The following is a 22,198-nucleotide window of genomic DNA, read 5'->3' as shown; positions in this document are numbered from 1 at the left end:
TGAGCCTCTCTATCCTTCTGATTAAAAGGGGACCAATAATTCCTAGCCACCATATCTTAGGGTTATCAGGATAATCAGGTGAGCTCATATATGGTCAAATGCTTTGAAAAACAATGTAGAAATATAACTCCAGTCATTAAGAGGGCTCTGAGATTATTATGATGGCTTTCTTGGTAGACTAGGGTTGTTTTCAGTGAGTAATATTTCGAAATAGACATCAAGCTAAAACCAAGAGGCTTGGTTTTTGAGTTGGGCTAAGTGGATGAACATTTAATCAGTCTGTTCTCTGTCAAATGTTGAGAAAAAGCATATGCCAAGCTGGCCCTTTCCTTCCTGTGCTACGCTGGCCATGCAAACTTGAACCCAGAAGTATAATGACTTGTCTAACTCACTGCCCAGACAGCTCTTTAATCACTACACCTGAGCCTCTTGTACCCCACTTACAGGCAGCTACATCCTGGTTTCCAGGAATCAGTCCAACCTCTAGACAAGGGGAAGAGAAGAACTCTTTGGATCCATAGTTTGAGAGCTCAGCATCAACTCTCCTTTGCTGGTGACCCCACTCTGTCCTTGTCTGCCCACTCCAGAAACTGGACTCTCTCCTTGTTCTTTGAGAACTGACTCCTCCCCCAACCTTTTTCCTCACTCCTGGGAACCCATTTTTCTCTCCATATATTTAAGTCTCTGAAAATCTAGGTAAATAAGCCTAGTTGCTCTACCAGCTACCCTGCTTGGGCTAGTTCCATTCTGGCAGGAAAGGCTGACAGATCTAGGGAACTAAAGATGAGCACTGAGACAACAACAGGCGTAATCATTCAGAGAAGCCAGTGAGCCAAGACTGTGGGGGCCAAGCTTGTGCTGCATTGCTGAAGGGAACCAGCTGAGGAGGATGACAGACAGGGCAGAGATACCAGAGACCTCTGTGGCATGCGAGGATAGTTACATGCCATGTTGGCTGCTCTGTTCGCTATTGTTTCATAACATGGTGTATGGTATCCAGTCAGTTCAGAGAATGAAAGCAAGCTCTTGCTAACCACGTTCTAATCTAAAATAGATCAAATAGGGTAGAAGCCCAGAAAATGGGTGTAAGCTCTGATGTCTGCTTCTACCTTCTTCCTTTCTCTTTTTTCTGCCATACTTGTCTCCCTCCTCTCCACCCCCATCAGAAAGTTGTCATAGGAAGGAGTCCCAGAAGCAATTTATTTTAAAAAGAAAGGGAAATGTAACAAAAAAAGAAAAAATGCATAGACAGACCTGCATTTGAATCCTAACTTTGCTACCCCTAACTGAGGCAAGCCTCTGCTTTCTCATATAAAATAAGAATGAGACTGAATGAGACCTTGGGCACATGCATGCATATGGGTAAGAGAGAGAGAGAGAACCTGGCCCACTAGAGACACTGAATAAACAGTAATTTTTATCCTATTTTTATTGATAAGTTGGCCTAGGAGATTAAAAGCTTCCTGATGCACCTTGTTGCGGGGTTGGGGGCCGGTGGGGGGGGGCGGATGAGCAAAGAGAAGAAAGGAATGAAAGGTTTGGACTCTGTGTAAATAAAAGGTGACAATAGTGAGACAGTGCTGTGATTCTGAGGAGGGAAATGAGAAAGATAAGTCCGAGAGGGAAAAGACCCCCAAGGCATTCCCAAATTACAGCTGAGAGGTGGAAGCTCAAAGACAAGAGCTAAGGGCATTTAATAAAGAAGAATGAAGGAAAATGGGGGATATCCAATAGTGGTGCTAGTTCCAGCCACTCTCAAAATGAAATGTGACAGCCTTCCACATGCATTTACCAATCCAAGAGTAGGAGCAGTTCATCAGACCCTATTTACGTTATTTCCCTCTGCTGCTTTTGCTTGATGTTTATATGAATTGGCTCCAAAATCCATATAAAAGGGCACCGTCCCAGATTTTTTCCCACAGAACCCATAGAAAAATAAGCATATGCATACATTTTTATCTGGTCTGTAAATGTGGGGGCTCCTTCAGCTTCTAAGGAATCTACATTTGCCTGTACATGTCTACATTTTCTCATTTTTTCTATGCCCATCTTTGGGTTTCATTCCATCAGGGAAGTCTGGGAAAGTGAATTTTTTTTATAACAATGCAGTGAGTGGCAGTTAAATGATTAAAAACCGATTTCCAGAAACGCTTGTTGAATGTTGATGACAAAGTAATGTCCTTTTATTTACAGATAGGTTAATACTGATTAAATGCAGGGGTGGGGTGAGGGGAACATATATAAACTAAACATATAAATATATAGAGAGAATTTATAGGAGGGACACATACGGAATAAGTATTTATATATCATCCCTGCAGGGTTTGGTGAAAGATTTTCAGAGGATATTGAAAAAAAGAACTAGAAGTTACAAATGAGCTTACATTCAGATCTATAACCCATAGATGGAAACTGACTCACATACAAACATACTTGTGGTTAACATTTTCCATATTTCGGCAAGGCCAGTGGGCTTATTCTCAGCTAGATAAGTTTATATGTTAAAAAAAAAAAAAAGATGGTTTACATATTGGGAGAGTAGAGTACCATCCTACTTTGTAGTGTGGCTAACAATGCTGGGAAACTAGGATCCGCTGTTACAGAAGGACGCTCTGTATAACACAGCAATCAAGTGGAACAAAATGCCAGAGGAACTTACCTGGGGACTTCTACGTCTATTAGACCTCCTGGCAGAGGTCAGGGCTCTTTTGGAAGACTTCTTCTGTGTCACCTCTGACAGGTCTCTAAGATTACTCCTTATCGTGAATGCTATAGGACAGGTCCTGCTGGGGAGGCCCTCAAGCACTGTAGGTGGTCCATTAACTCTTTCAACTATTAACTTCTTCCATTTCCTGCAAAGAGTAATGGACTGTTTTGCCCCATTGTGGCTCCACAGACTCTCACCTTTCCCAAGTGCCTCATTTATTCATCAGAAAGCATAGTGCTTTGGCAAAGTCTGGCTTTCACATTCTCTGTGTTGTTTGGTACATGCCATGGTTTTGGGGGGATGGCTTATGTGGTATGGAGCCCTGGTGGCGTAGTGGTTAAGAGGTCAGCTGCTAACCAAAAGATCTGCAGTTCGAATCTACCAGCCACTCCTTGGAAATCCTGTGAGGCAGTTCTGCTCTGCCCTATAGGGTCGCTATGAGTCAGAATCGACTCGATGGCAGTGGGTTTTTATGTGGTATGGTGCACATAGCACTCTAAGCTTATCTGGGCTCTAGGTCCCTATCTACCACCTTGTCCTGAGCACAGTGCTGGGCATAAGGGTGGTGCCATCAAGTCCATTCCCTTCTCTCCATTCTTACTGCCTTAGTTCAAGCCATCATCACCTTTCATCTGGAATAATGCGATGATCTTCTAACTAACCTCTTTGCTTCTACCCTGAACCCCAATCTCGCCTCAACAGCTGGACCAACAATTTTAAAGTACAAATTTGATCATATCACTTCCAGCTTAAGATATTTCCATGACTTTTCTTCAGAAATCAAACCCAAACTTCTTAATGTGCCACGTAAGGCCTCTAGGACCTGGCCTTCACCTTTAGTCTCCAGCCTCTTCTCTCAGAACTTACTGCTGGAACCCTATCCTTGGGCTGAAATGAGCTATTTGCACTTCTGAAAACATGCTGTATTATTTCCCACCTCCTTGTCTTTGCCCCTGCTGGTATAATTCTCATGCCTAGAATACCCTTCTTATCACCTCTGCCTAACTAGCAATTCACATAGCATACAATTCACTCATTTAAAGTGTACAACTCAGTGGGTTTTAGTAGAGTCTCAAAGTCGCACAACAATCACCACTACTTAATTCTAGAACATTTTGTCCCCCCCTAAAAGGATTCTCCATTAGCAGACACTCTCCATTTTACCCCAACCCCGCCCCTGGCAACCACTGGTCTACATTCTGTCTCTGTAGATTTGTCTATTTCCGATTCATCTTTCAAGATTTTTTTCAGGTGTTGCCTCCCCTTGTTCTCCTCCCCAGTCCCCTGGTTTCAAAGCCTTTCTTCTGGGCTCCTGTAACACCCTATGCAAGACTCTGTCACAGTACTTAACTCACTGTAATCTTGCCTGTCTCTCCTCATGCAGTGATTTACTCATCTCAGAAACCCAGGGTTTAATACCTTTCCTGGCTCATAGAAAGTGCTCCTTAACTACTGGCTAAATGAGTGAATAACTTCCAGGAAGCCCTAACTGGGAGGAAGCCCCTTAATGACTGGGTTCGAGGCCAGTGAATGCACAGGCAGAGCCAGACAGTGGATGCCTAAGTACCCACTTCTCAGCTCACTTGAAAAAGCTCAGCAGCCGCTATAGTCCTCGTGTCTCTTCCCTCTCTGCAGTTGATGTGGAGGTTCCAGAATCTAGGGGACTATTACCCAAGTGGTGCAGAGGAAGCACATCCTCAGGAAATATTCATTATGCAGCAGTTTACAATTCACCTATGAGACTAACAGCAACACTCTTAGGCCATCTTTCTGCCTTACTTTTAAATTTTTCTATTTATTTCTTCTCCTCTTTTCTCCCTCCTACCCCCCCCCACCCCCACATTTCAGATTATCTCTTTTTAATAATGCTAGGGTAGGTCCTTAGATTTTTTTAAAAATTACTTTAGCATGAGATGTCTGAACATGAATCCACTTTGAAAGCTGCTTAATTGTTCCATTTCAATGCACCACATTTCTTTTTTCATGATTGGATATTAAAAAGCTCATTAGCCAGGAAATATAAAACAATTTGAAATCACAATGGGGTATGAAGATGTTAAATACTAAATCATCTCCATAAACAATTTCCTGTGTCATCTCATTCTCAGCATTTTATTAACCAGAGACAAATGGTGAGCACGCTGACTCTCGCCACCATAGCCTGCCCTTCTCTGTCTCTATTGAACTTCCTCATTCTTTTCTTCTTCTAACCTCTTAACCTATTTTCCTTGTCTCCCCTCTTCTCCATTCCTAATCTCTTTCTCTTTTTTGACTCTCACCTCTGCCCATTGTGCTATTTGAAACTTTGTGTTTCACTTTCTGTTTTTCTTTGACTTTCTCTTTCATTCTTTTTCCTGATGAGCCCCTTTTCTCTTTCCTTACTTCTATTCTTTTCACCCAAGAGGAGGGAGGCAGGGGAAGAGAGAGTGGGGAAAAGATAAGCAGGAAAATAGAGAGGGGGGAGAGATTAACAGTGGGATGTCCCTCACCTGCCAAATCGCCCTAGTCCAAATGACCCACATTTCTTCTCCTTTAAGGTAAGGTACATAGTGAATTTGTGCCTCACTTTTCTCACCTATAAAATTGAAGCAAAATAAAATTTTCCCAGACTACCTTCCAGAGATGTTGTTAGGGCCAAGCCTAGGAATGAATATGAAAAAAAGTTTCGAAAAGAAACAGACCCCTGCTATTGGAAAGCACTCAGAGTAAGGGTGGGAGGATTACCCCCTTGTACTGTGTCAGGATCTAATTAACTGAGGATTGCAATCCTTACCCCTCTGAGGCATGCGTTTTTCGCCTTCTACTCATCAAGTCACCGAGGTTATCTGTGTACTTTGTTTGAGGGGAAGGCTTACTTGTTCCTTTGTATGCTGTTGATTTTTATCCCTTCCTTTTCTCTTGCCTTGGACTAGCAAACGGAACCTCCAGCAGCCAGCTCTCTACCCCCAAGTCTAAGCAGTCTCCCATCTCTACGCCCACCAGTCCTGGCAGCCTCCGGAAGCACAAGGTATTATGTCTCTTATACCTTACTAAACCCCTTTGCACTCAGGGCTCCAATCTCCTTCTTGGAAGTTTCTTCAATGGCTGGGTGAGGGTTTTCTCTTCCATTCTACTTTAACAGGACATCAAGGCCAGAATCCCCCTTCCTTTGGCTCCATTAGCTTGAAGCTCTGGGAATACCAGCAGAGACTAAGTCACTTTTATTTACTTTTCTGATCTCCAGTGTATTTACCTCCAGTTATATTCAGACAAAAGAAAGAGCTTCCAAGTCCCAAATACCCATTTTGAGCCAAGGCGTAACCAAGCAGTGGTAGCTTCGGGCTTGTATTTAGAACTTACCTCTCAATTCAGAGACATAGCCAAGAAGGTGGTAAGGACAATTTATGTCCCCAGGCACGTAATGGAAGTGACATAAAGATACCAGTTGCTGTTGAGTTGATTCCAACTCATGAAGATCCCATGTAGAACTGTGCTTCATAGAGTGTTCAATGGCTAAGTTTTCAGAAGTAGATTTCCAGGCCTTTTTTCTGAGACACCTCTGGGTGGACTTGAACCGTCAACCTTTCAATTAGCAACCCAGAGCATTAACTATTTGCACCACCCCAGGACTCCAACGTTAAGATAGCAGACAAAGAAATTTAGAACTGTGTTACTCTCTTTACATTTGCCAAATATTAATGAATGAACAGACCCTAGTTTCACTATGTATTCTTCATTACCAGGCAGATTCTGGTCCAATGTAGGAAGAAAAGACACATGCCCATTGCACTGGCCTTGGACACCATTTGCACTCGTTAAGCCATCCCAAATAAATACGCAATTAAAATAAAGCAATGTATAAATTCTCTGGCCCCACTTTCCAAATAGATTCCCACCAAGAAACCTCTCCTGTACAGAAAATCTAGAGTGGTCACTGCCTTGAGCCTCTAATCCTGGAAGAGATGTAGATGTGTTTTCTGCTCTGATAACCATACTCTGGAGCACCTTCCTCTAGGATTCTTTTGTCTTCGTCCTGCTCACAAGACTTTGTGTGAGATGGAAAAAGTTAAAAGCCACCAACATGGCCAACTACAACATAGATCATAGATGATCAGAGCTGGAAGAGATCTTAGATGGAGAGGAATGAGTTTCATTTGATTCTCTCGATAATCTTGTGAGGCTGACTTTTTTTAATATATACTTATTTATTTTGTTGTTGTTGTTGAGAATATACACAACGAAACATACACCAATTCAACAGTTTCTACATGTATCATTTAGTGTCACTGATCACATTCTTCAAGTTGCATAAACATTCTCACCTTCTTTTTCTGAGTTATTCCTCCCCCATTAACATAAATTCACTGTCTCCTAAGGTTCCTATCTAATCTTCAAGTTGCTATTGTCAGTTTGATCCCATATAGATAGTTCTTAAAAGAGCACAACGTTCAAGGCAGATATTCTCTACTAGTTAAGCTAAATTATTGTTTGGTTTTAAGAAGACTCTAAGGGACAGTTTTGATTTGATGTTTAAAGGATATCTCAGGGCAATAGTCTCAGGGGTTCATCCAACCTTCATGGCTCCAGGATGTCTGGAGTCCATGAGAATTTGAAGTTCTGTTCTGCATTTTCCCCATTTTGGTCAGGGTTCTTCTATGGAATCTTTGATCAAAATGTTCAGTAATAGTAGCTGGGTACCATCCAGTTCTTCTGGTCTCATGGCAAAGGAGGCAATTGTTCATGGGGGCAATTAGTCACACATTCCATATCCTCCTCCTATTCCTGATTCTCCTTCTTCCTCTGTTATTCCAGGCGAATAGAGACCAATTGCGCCTTGGATGGCCACTTGCAAGCTTTCAAGACCTCAGGCACTATGCATCAAATTAGGAAGCAGAAAACAAGCATTAAACATGTTATTAGGCCAATTAACTAGAATGTCCCATAAAACCATGACCCTAAGCCTCCAAACCAAGAAACCAAATCCCGTGAGATTTTTGGTTGTACATAAGCAGCCGCAGCAGCTACTCTTTTTTTTTTTTTGTCATTGTTGTAACTATATCTATCACAACTTTTGCCAATTCAACTTTTTACAAGTGTACAGCTTATTGATAGCAATTACAATAATCGGCTGTGCAACCTTACCATTAATCAATGTGATATCTCTATCAACATTAAACCCCCACCCCTTTCCATCTTCTTCCTGCTGCTGGTAACCACTAATAAACTTTGTTCTCTATACATTTGCCTTTTTATATAAGTTCTTTTGTAATTGACGTATTTCACTCAGCATAGTATCTTGTAGCTCCAGCCATATTGTAGCATATATCAAGACTTCATTTCTCCTACTGGCTGAGTAGTATTCTATGGTATGTATGTACCACATTTTGTTTATCCATTTTTCTGTTGTTGGGCACTTAGATTGTTCCACCTTTTGGCTATTGTGAATAGTGCTGCAATGAACAAATCTCTGTTTGAGGCTCTGTTTTCAAGTCTTTTCGGTATATACCTAGGAGTGGAATTGCTGGGTCATATGGTAGTTCTGTTTTTAATTTTTTGAGGCAGTGCCACAATTTTCGACAATGGCTGTACCATTTTGCATTCCCACCAGCAATAAGTATGGGTTCTAATTTCCCCACATTCTCACCAACATTTTTTATTTTTTGTTTTGTTTTTTAATCTTAGCCATGCTACCCATTGCCATCGAGTCGATTGTGACTCATAGTGACCCTATAGAGCAGAATAGAACTGCCCCCATAGGGTTTCCAAGGGGTGGCTAGGGGATTTGAACTGCTCACCTTTTGGTTAGCAGCTGAGCTCTTTAACCAGTACACGACCAACGCTCCTTAGCTAGTAGGAGTGAAATGGTATTCTCATTGTGGTTTTGATTTGGATCTCTCTGACGGCTAATGACGTTGAGCATCTTTTCATGTGTTTGGTGGCCATTTGAATGTCCTCTTTGGTGAAATGTCTATCTTCAAGTGCTTTGCCCATTTTATGATCGAGTTATTTATCTTTTTGTTATTAAGTTGTCGAAGTTTTATATATATTTTGGTTATTAGATTTATGTCAGATATATGGTTTCCAAAGCTGTTCTCCCAGTTGGTAGCTTTTCTTTTTACTTTTTTGTTAAGTCTTCTGATGAACAAAAGTTTTCACTTTTTATGAGATCCGATTTATTTATTTTGTCTTTTGCTGTTTGTGCTTTTGTTACTATGTTATTGTTGAAAGCTAGGCCTGATAACATTGCCCCTGCTTTTTCTTCTAAGAATTTTATGGTTTTAGTTTGCACATTTAGGTCCTTAATCCATTTTGAATTTGTTTTTTTGTATGGTGTCAGACATGGGTCCTGTTTCATTTTTCTGCATGTGGAAATCCAATTTTCCCAGCACCATTTATTAAAGAGACTCTTCTTTTTCCATTGAATAGACTTAGCACCCTTGTCAAAAACCAGTTGACCATAGATGTGTGGGTTTATTTATGGACTCTCAATTGTATTCCATTGGTCTGTGTATCTATTGTTATACCTGTACCAGGCTGTTTTGATTACTGTAACTGTATGATATGTTTTAAAATCAGGAAGTGTGAGTCCTCCTACTTTGTTCTTAAATCTTTCAACATTACTTTAGCTATTCAGGGTCTCTTGCCATTCCATATAAAGTTGAGGAATAGTTTTTCTATTTCTGTAAAGAAGGCTGCTGGAATTTTGATCGGGATTGTGTTGAACCTATTGATTGCTTTGGATAGTATTGATATCTTCACAATATTAAATCTTCCAATCCATGAACATGGAACATCTTTCCATTTATTTAAGTTGTGAGGTTGACATTTTAAAGATGAGGAAATTAAGGCCCAGAAAGGTTAAGTTACTTACTAGGGTAATATAACTAGGTAGTAGCAGGTCACTGTCAGTGGTGTGCTGGAGCCAGTTCACACTAGCTTGTGAGAGCTGATTGTGCATATCTACAGCATGAACTCATCCATGGTGGGAGTATTTACACCACAGAAGTTGGCAAACACTACGATCAAGGTTTTGTTTATCACAGCCCCCCCCCCCGAAATTGATTGTTAAACATTTAACAGAACACCACTATTTCACACTCATTTCCATTTCCTCTTCTCTACAACCAACTTTGAATGTCCTTGTTAATCTGGCCACTGCCTGCCCCATAATTCCTAATGCCTGTTCTATTGCCTTTAATGACCCCCTTTGACTCCTGGCATAAGCAAAACCTTTTGTTTATTCTGCTGGGCTGTTTGGCCTCCCCAAAAGGGGATCTGCTAAACTGTCTGTGTAACCAATGCTACCCAGAGATTTTAAGATGAATGAAAATTGCTGTTATATTCAGCTTTCAAATATTCTTTTCAGTAGCAAAGCTTGTATATTCCAAGATGGAGATAGCCTACCTCTGTTGTTCCACTGTCCACACAGAACCTCCTATGCTACACAGCTTCTTACTGTATTTTTGCCTTGTACCTTTCTGCTCCTACCTTCCTCATGGGAAGCGTTACCTACCCCGGCACCTTCCATTAGTGCCCTCCTCAAAGTGCTGGGGACAGCTTGGATATTTGGCCTGTGCACTTGAGTTATTCAGTCTTCAACTGCTGTTTCAGGTTCATTTAGGACACAATGAGCTATAGGCTGGGAACTGATCATCCATAAGCTCATTAGAATAAATGCTGGCATTGTTAAACTGTTTCTCCTGGTTAAACTGTTTCTCCTGATTAGGCTTTTTGTGGGTTTTTTTTTTTTTTTTTTTTGACACAATTCTAAAAACAAATTTAACCATTGAAAGAATAGAGCAAGCTAACAGCTGGCAGCATTATCAGATTTTCACTGTTTTGTTTTTACTGTTGCATTTTCAGTGTATCATTTTATTTTTGTAAATTACTCTTTTTTAAGACAGTTAAGTAAACAAGCATTAAGTAATAAATTATATTATTTTCTAGAGAAAACTTTTAAATGAAACAAATATTTGCATTTTGGCACAATTCTCACTATTGTTTAGACTTTTTACTTTGATATAATTTTAAACTTACAGAAGAGTTGCAAGAATAATATAAAAAACTTCTGTATATTATTTACACAGACTCACCAATTGTTTACATTTTGGCCCACTTACTTTATTGTTTGTTTTCTCTCTCTTTCTCTCAACGGCACACAACATACATACATATTTTTTGTTGTTGTTGTGAGCCGTTAAGTCGATTCTGACTCATAGTGACCATATAGGACAGAGTAGAACTGCCCCATAGGGTTTCCTAAGCTGTAATCTTTACGAGGTCAGATTGCCAGGTCTTTTCTCCCACGGAGCAGCTGATCGGTTTGAGCCACCAACCTTTCGGTTAGCAGCCGAGCGCTTAACCATTGTGCGACCAGGGCTCCTTATATATACATATATACACACATGAGTGTATATATATATGTAAACATACATATATATATTTTACTATTTTTTCTGAATCGTTTGAGATTCAGTTGCAGACATCATGCCCCTTTACTCCTAAATACTTTAGTGTGTATTTCGTAAGAACAAAGACGGTAATCATGCAATTTTCAAAATCAAGAAATATAACACTGATACAATACTATTGTATATTCTACAGTCCCTAATAAAATTTTATCTATTGCTCCCATAATGTTCTTTTTTGGTTCCAGGATCCAAACCAGTTTCACACATTGCATTCGACTTTCTTGTCTCTTTAGTCTTCTTTAATCTGGAAAAATATCTCAATTTTTCTTTATCTTTCAAGACGGTGTTTTGTGGAATGAAGAGTACAGGCCAGCTATATTTAGAATGTGCTTCAATTTTTCTGATTTCCTTGTGAGTAGATTCAGATTATGCATCTGGGGCAGGAATACCATAGAAGTGATGTTGCTTTCCTCTCAGTGCATCCTATCAGGAGACAGTAGCCTCACGCTTAAGCCACCAGTGATGGAGGTTGAACTGTTTTTTCTGAGCAAGCTAAAAAGTGTCTTGTGACCTTAGCTCAGTCCTCCTAGGGCTCAGGTCCCAGCTTCGTGCTCCTACTTTTGCATGGCTACCTTTGTCTTAACACCATCTAGGTCCCTAGGCATTAGGTCTGAGCAGCTCCCATTTGACCTTCCCTCCAAGCGGACCTGAAAGGTGTGAGTCATGGTGGAGACAAGAAGCAGATGGCTGAGGTCGCGACTTTCCTCCTGCGCAGTTGGAAGCAAACTTGGAAGTCCCAGAATCCCTTTGGTAACGTTTGATGGCTGTGGTGGGGCCCTAAGCTGTAATCAGTGCTTGGCTTCTCCTCCTTAAGCAGCTCATGGAGAATCCTCTTTAATGCAGCTGTGATGGGGTTAGCCAAAGTCCGCATACTCGAGTGCTACAATATGGACACAAAGTAAATCATTGGCTAGTTAATGAGAACAACATTTTGTATTTCCGTACTGCTTACAGCCATTTTCTCATTTACCCTAGTAATAAGCTTGTGAAAGTGATAGGGGCAAATAGCACTCCCATTTTACAGATGAGAAAAAGGAGGAGCAGAGGTTGAAGACAACGAGTATGATTCAACCAAAATTTATTGAGACCTCCTTTGGAGAAGGTACCATTTTAAAGATATTCAAAAAGTCTAGAAACATAGGGAAAATCTTTCATTTATTCAAAAAGTTTTTCCAGGTTAATGATCACACCCATGGCTTTAAATGGTGTAGTTCTACTCTGCCTGTAGGGTTGCTATGAGTCAGAATCAACTCAACAGCAACAGGTTTGGTTTTGGGGTTGTTGTTTTTTTGCCTGCAAAGTTGTCTGGAAATTGAAGGAAAATATATTCAGTGTGTGATGTGAAAATATGACTAACGTTATTTAAATATATGTTTTCCTCTATGTTTCCAGACTTTTTTTTTGTCATCCTGAAAGTGTTTGGAAAGATAGTTTGATGAATAAAGCAGGGTCTTGACCCTTAAGTTCCAGAAACAGCTAACTCTAATACAGAGTAATCAAGAGCTAAGGAAAAGCCTATAGAAGAACAAAGTAGGGTGGGAAAATTATTCTTACTGGGGGAGAGTGGGAGATAGGGAAGGCTTCATGGAGGAGGTCACATTTAAGTAGGCCCTTGAAAGCTTGGTAGGCATTTAATGACTGGTGAAGAAAATGGGCATTCCAGCTTAACCAAAAAAAAAAAAACAGTGGCAAGAACAAAGTCAAGCCATCAAAAAAGTGCAGAGTACATTTGGGAAATAGCAAACCCAAACTAGAAGCTAGGTTTCTCAAAATTCCTCCCTGACTTCCTTTGGACTATAAGCAACTTGGACCAGAGACCAACTTTTTGTTTTCTCTAATGCAATGGTATCGCCAGCACAGCTGCATTTGTTACAAACATTTTGTTCTGTAGGGCTCCAAGGGACTAAACAAATGAATTTCAGGTGCAAATTATTTGTATTGTTAAGCACCATGTGTGTTTTTGTATTTCTACACATCTATCGACATAAACAGAATGTTAAGATAATTCCTTTTCTGAACATTTTTCTACCCATACCAAAAAATGTATTTTGAGTAAGAGAGAAATTGATGGAAGTACAAAAGTTCATACCTAGGCCTAGTCCTGTGGATTCTCTCCATGGGCTGCAGCTCAGCCTGCCCATTTCAAGTCACAGCAGCTAACAGTGGAGTCTCCTTAGGTTTCTACCCACAGGCCTCCTTCCCCTTCCTCTGAGTAAAGTCTGGAACAATATTCTCAGATAATTATTTTCACCAACAAACCAACGACAATGAAGGGTCTATTACATAAACAATTAAAAGCAGGGGTGAATGTTGAAGCCCCGTGGTTCAGTGTGGTGGGACTTAAAGTGGACTCTATATTGAAGGGCCTTTTTGTACTGCCTGAAATATGCCCAGGGAGTTCACTAACGAGACAGTATCTAATCCATTTATCTTGCTTCTGTGTAACTAAATTAAAAAATACAATGACTGACATTATATTTTATAGAGTTTTAGAGCTAGAGGGGACCTTAAAGATCTTAAAGTCCACACCTTTCTTGTTTTCAGATATAGAAGCAAAGGCCCTGAAAGGAAAAGTTAAATGGCAAAGCTAGACCTAGAACCTAGGTTCTCAATCCTGTGCTCTTTCTGCTACAGTGGAGCTGAATCATGTACAAGTTTAATTTATGCAATTCATCAATAATCACAATATAGTAGTAGAGAAAAACTACTACAAAATTATCTATTACATGTGTACACTATTACTATATACATTAAATATTTATTCATACATATTACTGTTTATCATTGCATGCACAGAAATCACATAAACAGTATTTGTCAGTGTAAGTGATTTTCAATAGTACTGTTTTTTTAAAATAACAACTTTACTGAGATATAATTCATATACCATAAAATTTCTTTTAAAATATACAATTGAGTGAGTGATTTTTCATATAATCAGAGTTGTGCAGTAATTACCACTATCTAATTTCAGAACAGATTCATCAACTCCAGAAGAAACCCCATACCCGTTAACAGTCACAGCCAGCTTCTGCCTACACTCAGCCTCTGGCAACCACTAATCTACTTTCTGTTTCTATAAGTTAGCATATTCTGAACATTTCATATAAATTTCTCTTGGAGCACTGCGTTAGCTACATCAGATGTTTTGGTATGTTATGCTTTCATTTTCCTTTATCTCAAAATATTTTCTAATTTCCCTTGTGCCTATCATATAGTCTATCCTAGAGAATATTCCATGTGCCCATGAGAAGAATTCTTCTGTCGCTGGGTAGAGTGTTACATACACACACACACACACACACACACACACACATATATATACGTACGATATAGTTGGTCTATTGTGTTCTTCTTGATCAACTTAATGAAGGTGAGGTATTGAAGTATTCAAGTATTATCGCTGAATTATCTATTTCTCCCTTTAATTCCATCTGTTTTTCCTCCATGTATTTTGGTACTGTGTTGTTCAGTGTATCTATGTTTATAATTGTTATATTTTCTGGAGGGATTGACCCTTTTATCATTATAAAATGTCCTCCTTAGTCTCTATTAACAATTTTTGTCTTAAAGTCTATTTTGTCTGACAATAGTATAACCACTCCAGCTCTCTTTAAGTTACTGATTGCATGGTAAATATTTTCCCATTGTTTTACTTTCAATCTATTTGTGTCTTTGAATCTAAAGTGTGTCTCTTATAGATAGCATAGAGTTAGATCATGGCTGTTTTAACCCATTCTTCCAATCTCTGCCTTTTTATTTGAATGATTAATCCATTTATGTTTAATGTAATTACTGGTGAGGTAGGATTTCCATCAGTTATTTTCTATATGTCTTATGGTTTTTTTGTTCCTCTATTCCTTGATTCCTGCCTTCTTTATGTTAATAGATATTTTCTAGTATACTTTTTAATTCTAATTTTTTTAAACTAATTTTTAAAGTTATTTTCTTAGTGGTTGCCCTGGGGATTACAATTAACGTCTTAATACAATCTGCTTTGAATTAATACCAAGTTAATTTAATTTTATGCAAAAACTCTGCTGCAGTATAGCTCTGTTCCTTATCCCCTCCTTTGTGCTCTTATTTACATAAAAATTACATCTTTATACATAATAAGCCCATCAACAGTTTTATAATTAGTAGCTCATGCAGTTGCCTTTTAAATTACATACTAAAAGAAAAGAGTTATGAAAATAATCGTGTACTGTCTTTTGTATTTACCTATGTATTTACCTTTACTGTTGTTCTTTATTTCTTTATACATACTATTATAGTATATATACTATTCAGTGTCCCTTCATTTAAGCCTGAAGTATTCCCTTTAGTATTATTGCTTGTAGGCAGGTCTGCTGGTAGCAAATTCTCTCAGTCTCTGTTTATCTGGGAATGTCTTCATTGCTCTTTCATTTTTTGAAGGACAGTTTTGCTGGATTTCCTTTAACGCTTTGACCCAGTAAGTCTCCCAGCCTTTGCCAAGTGGCATGATGTCAATGCTCTGCAGGCAGTTTATAGCTCTAACTTACACTTCACTTCCTGATTGAGCATGGTCTCAAGGTCAGCCACAGATGAGAGATTAGGGCCTTCTCAGGTCATTTCTAGTCATGCACACAACCCTGAACATGCATCTCATCTTCTAGATTCTCTGGAACATGCATCTTCTAGATTCTGCTGGAGCCCTGGTGGTGCAGTAGTTAAAGCACTTGGGTGCTAACCAAAAGGTCAGCGGTTTGAACCCACCAGCTGCTCTGCAGGAGAAAGATGTGGCAGTCTGCTTCCATATAGATTTACAGCCTTGGAAATCCTATGGGGCAGTTCTACTCTGTCCTATAGGGTTGCTATGAGTTGGAATCAACTCGATGGCAGTGGGTTTTGGTTTTTGGATGACCGTCTCATTCCCCAGCTTTTCCTTTTAAGGTTTTGGGTAACCTCATTTGCCCAACTGTTACGTCTACATTAGGCACCTATGATTTTAAATATTTGCCACTGATCATTTCCTTAAAAATGCCCCCTGGAAAAGACTGTTCACAATTAGTATGCTCTGAGTCAGTTCAGACAGAGAAGAGTCCTGTGAATGAGTGTACAGGGAGTTACCAGACAGGTCAAAAAGTGACAATTCTATGGGAATGGGGCATTTGGAATGGAGCTCCCAACCCATTCTGCACCCTCCAGTGGCTGATAGTTTGCTATTTTTTACGGCTACAGTAGTTGTGAGACTGTTGGTTTTCAAAGTTATTACAGAGCTAGTGAGAAAGGGATGGAAATAGGGCAAGTTTATAAAGCTTGGTATTCTTACAGAATTCAGCCATTTTTCATAAATAAACCCTTCTTGGATTGTTAGAAGCCCTTGATTAATTTCCAGAGTGCTGGAAAAGTTGATTTTTGACAATTTTTGCCAGTGTTATCATTGCTTTTAAGGAAGAGCCAATTTTCAGAGGTTCTTACTCCACCGTTCTGGAAGTCCAGACTTGGAAGATGTTTTTGACTGTGTTCAATTTTCACGTTACTCAAGGACTTGAGAACTAAATCCCTTCAGAGATGCAACTCCACTTTACCTCAGTTCAATTTTATAAGCATTTATTGTACACCTATTGTTTTCTCAGCATTGTAATTCCTACCTTTTTCAGTTTTCTAAGAAAGCTTTGTTTGGTAGTTTAGACCAGAGGTGCAAAATCCTGTCTGTCTGTGGATGACCCCTGATCAAAGAATAGTTTTTACATCTCTAAAGAGTTATAAAAGAAACAAAACCCAAACAAACAAAAGAATATGCAACAGAGACCATATATGACTAGCAAAGAAAGCCTAAAATATTTACCATCTGGCCCCTTCCAGAAAAAGTTTGCCAAACCCCAATTTACAGTGAAGGGATGATGGGTTGGCGAGAAGTGAGTTTATTTGCTATAGTTGCATTTGTTGTGTTTTTTTTTTTTTAAATCATTACACATTCCTGAGAGTCCCTAATTACAGTTTCAGAACTGGAAGAGACTTTACAGATTGTCCAGTCCAAAGCCTCTATTTTATTGATGAGGAAACCAATACTCATATACTTATTCAATGTCACACTACTAATTAGCCAGGACTAAAACCTCAGGTTTCTGAATCCAGTTGACTCCTCTTTCCATTTTAAGTTGCCTAAATGTTTTTCTGCCCTTTAACAGCAACAAAATCTCCAAAGCCTTTATTTTATTGATGAGGAAACCAATACTCATATACTTATTCAATGTCATAGTACTAATTAGCCAGGACTAAAACTTCAGGTTTCTGAATCCAGTTGACTCCTCTTTCCATTCTAAGTTGCCTAAATGTTTTTCTGTCCTTTAACAGCAACAAAATCATTCTCGATGTTAGATAAATAAGTCCCTCTCCTCCCTACTCTTCTCCCTCTTACTCATCTCCATGTTTTCATCTTCTTCAAGGAGAAGCTATGTTCTCCAATTGTCTTGGATAATCTTCTACTGAACTGCTTCCATTATATCAAAGGGGGTCTCTTAAATAGCCACAGAATTGAACCTAAATTTTCCACTTCTCTCTGGTATCTCGCATATGTTGCTGTTGTTGTTGTGTGCCGTCGAGACGATTCCGACTCATAGCAACCCTCTATGACAGAGTACAACTGCCACGTAGGGTTTCCTAGGCTGTAATGTTTATGGGGACAGATTGCCAAGTATTTTCTCCCATAGAGCCGCTAGTGGGCATGAACTGCCAACCTTTCGGTTAGCAGCTGAGTGCTTAACCATTGCACCACCAGGGCTCCTCCATCTTGCTTATAACATGAATGAAAACAGTGTTTTTCAAACTGTGCTCCATTTGGGGATGGTGAGAAAGACAAAGCTGGGTGAGACTCTGACTCACCCACCTCTGGTTCAACTAGAACAACTCTACTTTAATCTATTTCATGCATTGGCTTTCCAAGAAAGATAACATTTAAATAGAGGGTTTAAAAGGAGAAAATAAAAGAGAGAGAGAGATTTGAAAACCACTGATGTGGACCATGGATAGAGTCCAAGAGGAATCACAAGAATCTCTAAATAGAGCTCTAGTAACAATGGGTAAAACCCATCCTCCTATCTCCTAGAGACACAGATAAGGGTTGGTGCTGTGTTGAAGCTGTCAATCCCAATTCAAAGTGGGAAATGGAAGCATCAAGAAATCAGTTGGAAATAGATGTGGTACATTTTTCTGGATTAGCCATTTGTTCAGCATGCAGATCTCTGGAAGCCTGATACAGACCTACACATATAGGCATAAATGTTTTTTGACAAAGGTGCAGTTAATGGAGGAAGGATAACCTTTTCAACAAGTGGTCCTGGAGTAATTGGACAGATAGGCCAAAAAAAAAAAAAACAAACCTCGATCTAAACTTTATACTTTATGTAATAATTAATTCAAAATGGATCATAGGCTTAAATGTAAAGTACAAAACTATAAAACATAGAAAACAAATATAGGAGAAAATCTTCAGTTCTAGAGCTAAGTAAAAAGTTTTTAGACTTGACACCAAAAGCAGGATTCATAAAAGGAAAAATTGATAAATTGGACAAATTGGATATCATCAAAATTAAAAACTTTTGCTCTGTGAAAGACCATGTGAAGGGTATGAAAAGACAGCTACAGACTGGAAGAAAATATTTGCAAACCATGTATCTAACAAAGAACTTATATAGAGAATATAAAATAAAAATAACTCAAAACTCAACAGTAAAAAAAAGCAATACAAACAGAAAATGGGCAAAAATCTTGAACAGACACTTTACCAGAGAAGATATACAGATGGCAAATAAGCACATGAAAAGATCATTAGTCATTAGGGAAATGCAAATGAAAACCATAATGAGATACACAACCTATCAGAATGGCTAAAAAAAAAAAAAGTCATAACAGCAAATGCTGACAAGGATGTGGAGAACTGGTTCACACATACATTGCTGATGGGAATGCAAAATGGTACAGTCACTCTGGAAAACATGCAACTACCGTACACCCCAGCAATTATACTCCTGGGCATTTGTTCCAGGGAAATGGAAATTCATGTTCACACAAAAACCTGAATACAAACGTTCATAGCATCCCTGTTTGTAATAGCCCCAAACTAGAAACAGACCAGACGCCCTTCAACTGGTAAGTGGCTAAAGAAACTGTAGTAATCCATACCCTGGAATACTACTCAGCAATAAAGAGGAATGAACATGCAAAAACTTGGATTAATCTCAAGGAAATTATGCTGAATGAAAAAGGTTACATCCCAAAAGCTTACATACTGTGTGATTCCAGTTAAATAACATTCTTGAAATGATAAAATTGCAAAGATGGGGAACAGATTAGTGGTTTCCAGGGCTTAGGGGTGGGGGTAAGGGGTATGTGTAGCTATAAAGAGGTAGTATGAGAGAGCCCTTTGGTAAGGGTATAGTTTTGTATCTTGAGTGTGGTAGCAGTCACATGAATATACACGTGATAAAATTGCATTGAACTACCATATTTTTAGGCAAATAACACCTGTTATACTTTTTTATTTTTGCCCAACCACGCCCTTCCCCTGCGAGGTATTTTCATAAAGTACTAGGCTAATTTTTTTACAGGTTACTGTAAAATAATTAGCATAGTGCACTTAAAAAAATACCTCGAGGTGGAAGTGCATGGTTGACAAAAAACGTATAACAGGTGTTATTTGTGTAAAAATATGGTATACACACACAAGTGCATGTAAATTATGTTACTAGTGGGAAAAACTGGTTGAAGGGCACAGGGGGCCTCCCTGTTCATTTTTTAAACTTCCTATGAATATATAGTTATTTCAAAATAAAAATCAGAAAAAAATATTAATTTAAGAAAACAAAAACAGCCAGATGATATTGCCCATTCCAGAGCCCAAGATGTCAAGAAAGGGAAAGTTAACTTTTTTTCTTCTCTTCTTACAGGACCTGTACCTGCCTCTGTCCTTGGATGACTCTGATTCACTTGGAGATTCCATGTGAAGGGGAAGACAGTATTCAGAGTCCAGAGTACAAATCCAATCTTACCGTTACAGTAGAGTACTTCTGCTCAAGTGTCCAACAAGGCTATTGGTGCTTTCAAGTTTTTATTTGTTGTTGTTGTTGCTGTTATTTTGAAAAACACTCTGTAATATGTTGGATTTATTTTCCTGTGATTTCTCCTCTGGGCCACTGATCCACAGTTACCAATTACGAGAGATAGATTGATAACCATCCTTTGGGGTAACTTTCCAGGGATGCAAAATGTGCCAGTCCATGACCTTTCTATTGAATGCTTAGGTACCTGCGTTATTTTCCCGTTTCACTTCACTCATATGCTACAGTCTTCCTTCTGTAGAGGGTTGTTTACATACATAGCACTTAAAATGTGCGTGTAGGGGGAAAAGAAACCTCATTGGTGGATCCAAGAGTGACAAACACAAGTGCCCCTTGTCTCCCGATCTCAAGAATGCTGGAGGATCCTGGAAGTATGGCAAGCAGCTCCCCAGCCTTGCTCTTCACTCCTGCTTGAGCCCCTGGTGGGTTGTCTAGCACCAATTCTTGCTGTCATGGGGAAGAAACACCAGCAACTTGTAATTCTGACACCAGATGCTTAGGACCCCAGTGTAGGGCTAACTAAAAGAGACTAGGCGGAATTGGAAAATACTGCAGACATTTCAGTAGATATATAAAACACAGTGAATTCCTTGTCAACCTTTCCACTGGGGCAATTTGGAATCAATAAGCAATTGATATGTGTTGGAGGTGAGGAACTTCATATACCCGATTCCTCTAGGAGGCTAACATACCAAGTTATTATACGAACTGTATGGTATCCATCTATCTCTGTTCTATTGAATGCCTTGTAAACAGCCAACACTGAAAACACTGTGAGAATTTGTTTTCAGGTCTGACACCTTTTGGTCGCTTTTTATAGCCAAAAACCAATATCCTTTTTATAAAATCTCGTGTCTGTATTTCAGGAGCAAACTCTTCAGGCTCCTTTTTTATAAACTGGTGACTTTTCTTTTGTCTAAAAAACACATGCAGAAAATTTACCAAAAAAAAAAAATGCAGAAGAATAATGTAGTTTAGAAATCATGCTGTCACTGCCAAACAAACCTCCAGGAGAATACAAAAATGACTAGCAGAGGCCAATTCAATAGAATCAGTCTTTTGATAGCTTTTTAACAGTTACACTTACATTAATAACTTAAGTGTGGACCAGACATTCTAATTATATTTTAAATGAAATGTTATGGCATATTTTAAGCAACTCTTTTTTATCTATAATCCTGATATTTCATACTGAAGACACAGAAAACTTTCACTTGTTTTTTAACACTAGCAGAGGATTTCTCTTTGCTAAGGACTGATCATTTGAAGTAGTACTCAGTCTTTGAGGTACAGGTTCATAGCACTGCTTTTTGTCTGTAAGCGTTGCCCATAAAGGCAAAGATAACTAAAATTTAAGTGAAAGCCATGCATGCCAATTCTGTGTTTGCTCTTAGCAGATATGAAGATTTCCTTATTTGCTTGTAATTGTTCAAATATTTTGAAAGGTACAACATTTGAAGCCAAGCTGCTGTTTGGCTACTGAATGACTTCCAGTCGTTCCCCCATTCTAACTGGAATGAGCTTGCTGTGTGTATGTGTGTGGCAGGGGGGTGGTCTGCAGCTGCTTCATAATTAGGAGATACTACAGGATACCCTGATATGGATTCATGGCAGCTTGGTGGCATTGCTGACATGCACTGTGTAGGGGGAACCCAGTGGTGGAAGGGGGAGCTCAGATGCCCTGAGACAAGCTTCACATGTCTTTAGCTACCAGAAACATTTTTGGTTCAGGAAAAGTCCAGAGGCTGGTAGTACTGGTTTCTGGTTAAACTGATCTTTGAAGAACCCAAAATTATGAGGGTATCTTTTTGCCCTCCTCCTTTATTTCTAGAAGCTCGGGATTTTTTTGTTGCTTCCCAGAACAGTCTGTAGTTATTGGGAAAAATTGGTACTTGGGATTGGGAGGTGGGAGTAGAGAGTGGGAGGCCTGTTTCTAAACTTTAGGCCAGACCCCTAAA

The 22,198-nt window shown here is 39.2% G+C and overlaps 1 protein-coding gene across 3 annotated transcripts in view; it reads left to right on the top strand.

Moving 5' to 3' along the window:
* Nucleotides 1-21,195, top strand: part of DCX (doublecortin) — a 114,392-nt gene extending 93,197 nt beyond the window's left edge. Inside the window, exons 6-7 of one of the 3 annotated variants that reach the window (XM_004379779.1) lie at nt 5,620-5,714; nt 20,070-21,195. In XM_004379779.1, the coding sequence (XP_004379836.1) occupies nt 5,620-5,714; nt 20,070-20,126 (152 nt within the window). In that variant the 3' untranslated portion in view covers nt 20,127-21,195. The remainder of the gene's footprint in view (nt 1-5,619; nt 5,715-20,069) is intronic. The other 2 variants (XM_004379778.1, XM_004379780.2) reach the window with 2 other exon arrangements.
* Nucleotides 21,196-22,198: the final 1,003 nt, after the last annotated feature.

The sequence above is a fragment of the Trichechus manatus genome, unplaced genomic scaffold (genome assembly GCF_000243295.1).
Source record: "Trichechus manatus latirostris isolate Lorelei unplaced genomic scaffold, TriManLat1.0 scaffold00068, whole genome shotgun sequence".
NCBI lineage: Eukaryota > Metazoa > Chordata > Mammalia > Sirenia > Trichechidae > Trichechus > Trichechus manatus.
Note: the sequence above shows the minus strand (reverse complement) of the source record. Positions and strands in the feature narration are given on the sequence as shown.